The 6000-nt window shown below is 40.2% G+C and overlaps 1 protein-coding gene across 1 annotated transcript in view; it reads left to right on the top strand.

The window, feature by feature from the left end:
- The first annotated feature begins 835 nt into the window (after positions 1–835).
- LOC311146689 (receptor-type tyrosine-protein phosphatase N2-like) overlaps positions 836–6000 on the top strand; it is a 194284-nt gene continuing 189119 nt past the window's right edge. The window contains exon 1 of the mRNA XM_084183223.1: positions 836–1082. Within this exon, the coding sequence (XP_084039349.1) occupies positions 998–1082 (85 nt within the window). The 5' untranslated portion in view covers positions 836–997. The remainder of the gene's footprint in view (positions 1083–6000) is intronic.

The following is a 6000-nucleotide window of genomic DNA, read 5'->3' as shown; positions in this document are numbered from 1 at the left end:
CTGTTTTTTATTTTTAATACATTTCCAAAAATGTATAAAGACCTGTTTTTGCTTTGTCATTATGGGGTATTGTGTGTAGATTGCTGAGTTTTTATTTTTATTTAATCCATTTTAGAATAAGGCTGTAACGTAACAAAATGTGGAAAAAGTCAAAGGGTCTGAATACTTTCCGAAAGCTAAAGTATCAGGTCCGTTAAAATTCCGGTCCTGGAGAGCCAAAACACTTATGTTTTTTTTTCTTCTACCTGGTAGTTAATTGCAATCACCTGGTGTCCCAGGTCTGAATTAGTCCCTTTATTGGAAGGAGAGGATGAAAACCAGCGACATTGAACAGCTCTGTCCTACATTCTAACAGAAGACGCATATTGGCAATTGGCACATTCGGCTGTTCAATACTTTTCAGGCAAATTTTACAAAGTTAAACAGGCTAGGTTACTTAGTACAGTACCAAACTACAATCATAATATCACCATTTTTATTATCAGTAACCAGCTTCTGTTGACATGTGCCTCTTATAATGGGTTAATGTTCATCAGACCAGAGAATCTGGTTTGTCATGGTCTGAGAGTCTTTATGTGCCTTTTGGTAAACTCCAAGCGGGCTGTCATGTGCCTTTTACTAAGGAGTGGCTTCCGTCTGGCCACTCTCTGCTAAATGAATAAAATGTAAAATGTAAAATGTTAATAAAGACATTTAGGGTGGCTGTATAATGGTGTGCGCTCAATGATGCGTTAGCTGCGCTCTCAGCATGTGCGCTTCTCCTTGGCGTCAGCTAGGAGGGGCCAACGCTGGTATGTTCCTAGTGCTGATCATCGTAGTGAGACTGACTGCAGGAGTCGAGACCCATGGAGCTTCTGCCTGAATCGCCTTGCATCCTCCCCCTACCTTCCAACCTCCATCTCTCTCCCTGATTCTGTCTCTCCTCTCTCCTTTCATAAAACGAAACGAAACCATAGACATGAATTGTTAACTACTGCATGTGTGTCATGGATCAAGAATGAGAAACATGGATTCGATTTACATTCTTCTCGTCCTCCTTGCTTTCCAACCCTATTTTTTAGCCTCTGCAGACAGGAAATTCGGTGAGTAGCCTACATTTATTTATATGAGGAGCATAATGTTCCCACACTGTATCAGCTGCCAGGAGACGCACATACGGTTATTTTGGGTTTGTGTCAATATTTTATTGGCCATTAGACAGTCGATTCTACGACTCCAGCTCTTGTTTAGAGTAAGAGATAGGCTAACAGCTATATCTATAATGGTGGATCGGTGTAATATAGAAACATTTGCAATAAATAGTCTAGAATCTAGGCCTATATTATTGTTTAGACCTGTTGTTTGCATGTACGTCTTTAACGTGCAGGCTAAAGCGCACCTATCAATATATCAATGTCAATTGTTTACTACTTTTAATGATGACTATTTTAATAGCCACTGAGTAGCCTAACTGTTTTGTAATGTAATAAATGCCATTATTTAGGATACAGCATAGCTATTTTGCAGGGAGAAATACCAGAGAATCACGTTAGGCCGTCGTGATGCGTTTGCTGTCTAATATCTTTCTATCACGAAGATGGTGAGAGTCAGTGAGGGAATAGCCGTGGTAGTATCCGAGGCAACATGCCTGCTATGGCGACCAGGGAGGGTAGCTATGCTCATTGGGAGGAAAACCAAAACATTATTAGGCTCCAAACCTTCCAAACCCCATTAGTTTGTAGCCATATCTATGATTAAAAAGAGACGCATTTTAAGAAGAGAGATGTAAAGAAATCCGATTTTAAAACGCCTCCTACTTTTAGTATTAGATAGGGTATAGGTGGACTATTTCTTATATATTTTAAATGCATTATTTTTTACTTACATATGCTACTATTCTGTATAGGCTATGCAATACAATACTCAGCCCATATAAACCATATTTTCCATATCAAACCGTGTCATATCAAACAGTGATTTCCCTTTATTTCAATTTCTGTTGTTCACCGTTCAATTTAATGTTGTAGCCTCCTAAGAAATGTAATTACATTTTTGATAACTGCCACCATGCTACATTGTGGATTTTTCATTGACTTCGATAACTTGCCCTTGTTTGACACACAATAATTCAGGGAATTGTTCTCCATACTATATTATAAAGAGGGTGTACAGTAATATCATACTGTGTTAGAAAAGTTGTCAAGAAATATATACACAATGCCACGGACTAATCTATAATACTTAACATTATGCATCTGATTACACCTGTGTAATAACCTATTATTACTCTAGTAATATTGTATAAACATGTTGTAGCCATGTAGCCTAGTAATTACGGTGTTACTGCACAGGTACAAGAGCAGCCTTAGTATCACCAGCTCACTCTGGCTGTTCTACCCTCCATAGCATTTACTCTCTAAATATTATGAACCATATTGTACAATACACTGCCTTGCCTGTATCACTTCCCATTTGTTTTATTGCATGGGATGTAGGGTCGTTTTCCCGGACACAGATTAAGTCTAGTCCTGGACTAAAAATAACTTTCATGGAGAATCTCCATTGAGTGTGCCTTTTAGTCTAGGTTTAGGGTCAGGGAAAGAGCCCCATAATGTTCAACATTTTATTTGGGTTGCAGTTAATGGAGTGGTCGTTCTACCACCACACTCGGAGGATAACAATAACACACTGATTTAAAAGCACTTGTGGTTATTTTTGGATGCCTGTACTCCACTGGCTGAGTCACTTTCACTTCCTGCGTCAGTTGATCAAAAGCATTTCTTAATTGGCTGTAGTTTCACTTATGTGCAATTGCTGATCAGATGAAGAGGCCTAGTGGGAAACTAAACCTACGTTGTTGTGTTGCTTTTTTAAGTAATGAGTTTCTTCCTGGGTTGGTTGCTTAAGTTGAAAGCATACTTGGATCAATTCCCCAATGACAGCAGGGAGAAAGAAGAGAGGGCATTATCATCCCCACTGTATCCATAGTGACTGGGAACCAACAGCCTACAGAGATGTAACTTGTCTGAGTACAGGGTTAAACTGGAAGGTGAAAAACAATCACGTTGACAGAGTGTAACTTTCAATTGGTCAATTTAGAGGGGTGCACAGATAGTGGTTTGGAATAGCAGTCCCGATATTTGCTCCATTGTTTGTGGACCTTGCCAGAACTACCCTGGAAAATAACAGTTTCAATCAGGAGGTGTGCTCACACAAAGCTCTTTAAATTGATAGTAATCTCTGTGTGTTTGTGGTGCCTGACTAACTGCCCCCTTTAACACCCTCCTGCTCTCATCCCTTCCTCTCTCCTCCTGAGACTGACAGCCTGATCCAAAGCTCCAGCATTGATCCACCAGACTGGAGCGTGGACACGATACACAAAGCTTTTCTCAATCTTCTGAAGTCTCAGCCACAGCCTGTATCCACTGTTCACTGTCCTTGATCTCAAGGCACATTTATTCCCTTTTGCTTTCAGTTTTTAGTTGTTTGGTTTATGGATATTAATAATTTCAACTCAATATACATTAAATTGGCTCCATATATAACACTACCTCAGGAATAGGTAATAGGCCTGTCACAATAGGTAAGGGCATTTTAATATTGCTCAGACTGTTCTGCAGCTTTGGTATTTCATGAGGACAGTCTGTTTATATGCTGTGACGGGGTCATGTCAGGGTATATCCTCCTGTCCATGTAGTTTCCAGGTGCAGCCAGGTGATGTCAACCGCGATAGTTGTCAGTCGTGCCATATGCAACTGAACAATCAGCATGAATTAAAGATGTTAATACCTGTTTCTATGGACACGGGTGCACAGGCATGCGTGGGATGACCTTTTCCGAGGCCTTGGCGAGCTAATGATTACAATATTTGATTTGGTTTCCCTCTATTCTAAGTATTTCTAGTCAGGCCGATGGGTTAAGTTATTTGGGGTGACTGACTCAATTTCCACAAAGATAATAACTAAAGACTGTCTGTGACTGAAAGCAATGTGTTGTGTAACGAAGTTGAATGTACTCTACTTTCATTCAAAAAGCATGTCTGCAGCCATCATTGGAATGTCTCCAATAGGCATGACACTGAGTAACGTTTTACTTTTCATAAAGGAACCTCTGAACTTAAAAAGAGCAACTCCTTATCTTTATTTTTGCTTCGTTGGCCTAATGATTACGACCCTGGGCTCTGTCCTTCAGGAACAATAGGTGTCTGGTCAGAATAGGCAGATTGTAGCGTGGGATATGGATGCATCCCAAATGGCACTCTATTTTAAGGGAATAGGGTGCCATTTGGGACGTGGACTTGGACTCTCGTTTGTTAGAGAGATAACAGGTTGAAATGGTTATGTTGCTTGGCAGCATTAAAGCCAGGGTAAGGACAGTGCTCTTTGCACACAGGGTGAAGTTGATTGAAAAATCCATCTCCCATTTCCAATTCTTATTTGTCTGGTGTTCCGCCCACAACCTATTTCACACTCCGCAGGCCCACAGAGCAAGGCTCAGAAGGACACAAATGTCAGATCAGACTGGTTAAAAATACCAATTTCACATTGGTTTCTCTGTTTATATGTGTTGCTCTGTTTGTAATAAGTTATTTGGCATGTTAAAGATGCACTCTCAAACTTTTGTATAATTTCAGCCAGTAGTTTTGAAAGTGGTGCCCACTAGCCAAAACATGTCCCCGTTGTTTGTATACTACGTCATCCAATTTGTGTGATATGTTAAGAATTTAGCAAATCGTATGATAGGTTCCTAATCAAATTCGTGTAATATGTTACACATTTATTGTGCTTAAGATCCCGGAGTGCATTACTTGTATCAAAGACCACCACATCAAATCTGTGACCAGAGAGAGTAAAACCCATGCAGCTGTGGATTTCAAAATGACACAAAAATAGGATGAAACTATAGGTAGTAACATGCTATACAGTAGAGAGTATGTCTGTCTCTGAAATATTGTACAGTAACATCTTACTGTATTTCTTCAGAGCCAAAATAGGGCCATGTTGAATACAAGAGAAAATGTAACAGAAACTGACATGGATCGTAAACAAGGGCACACTTCAGGGAAAAGGATGGCTACTATTATTAATTCACTTTACAATAAGGGGTGGACATGAATGCAATGACTCAAACTAAATGTCAAGTGACAAATGTGATGGAGAGGAGGGGAGGGCGTTACTGTTGTCATTGTTTGAATCACAACAGCATGTAATCACATGTTGCTTTACATGTTGTCACATGTTGTCACATTAACGTCATGTAAGATCACGTGTTTTGTGAAATTCATGTGGTTTTTCCGTAAGGGCCTACTTTACCCCATCGCTCTCTCTCTGTTGCCTCCCTACACAGGTCTTATGAAGGTTGACAGTCAGTGGAAATATAGATACTTTTATCAGTTATGACAGTAATGTGCACAGTATGACTTGTGTCAGCATTTTTAATGTAACTTTGTTTGGTAAAATATTCAACAGCATCCAGAAACGTTACTTGATCTCTTGATTAGCCTCTGTGTGTTCTGTAGGTGTAGCCATGTTTAGGTGTGGCTACGCTCTTTCAGTCGTCAATAATTATTTAAGCAAATGTTGACAGTCAAAGAACACAGACACAGAATATATAGACACAGTGTATATGTCTGACAATGTCAATCAACAGGCGGCAGCCATTTGAGCAACAACGGTTGTAATGTATATACGCTAGGAGTCAGGAAGCAGGTGCAGAAGGTAAGTTTAATAATGAGAATAAGCAGATAAACAAAACAGGGGAAGCGTACTGAATGTGAAGAAAACCAATACTGCCCGAAGACTGAGGCTACTGAGGCTGCTGAGGGCTAAATAAAGGGGAAGTAATCAAGGTAACGATGGGGAGCAGGTGTGCGTAATGATGGTTGCCAGGTGTGTGTAATGTGGGTTGCCAGGACCGGTGGTTAGTAGACCGGCGACGTCGAGCGCTGGAGAGAGGGAACGGGAGTAGCCAACGGTCAGTGTATTGGGATGAAATCTTTAATGCTCATTTAAGATACCAATA

The sequence above is a fragment of the Coregonus lavaretus genome, assembly GCF_964263955.1.
Source record: "Coregonus lavaretus genome assembly, chromosome: 19".
In the NCBI taxonomy this organism is placed as follows: Eukaryota; Metazoa; Chordata; class Actinopteri; order Salmoniformes; family Salmonidae; genus Coregonus; species Coregonus lavaretus.
The sequence above is the reverse complement of the archived record's forward strand: the minus strand, read 5'-3'. Positions and strand labels throughout refer to the sequence as shown.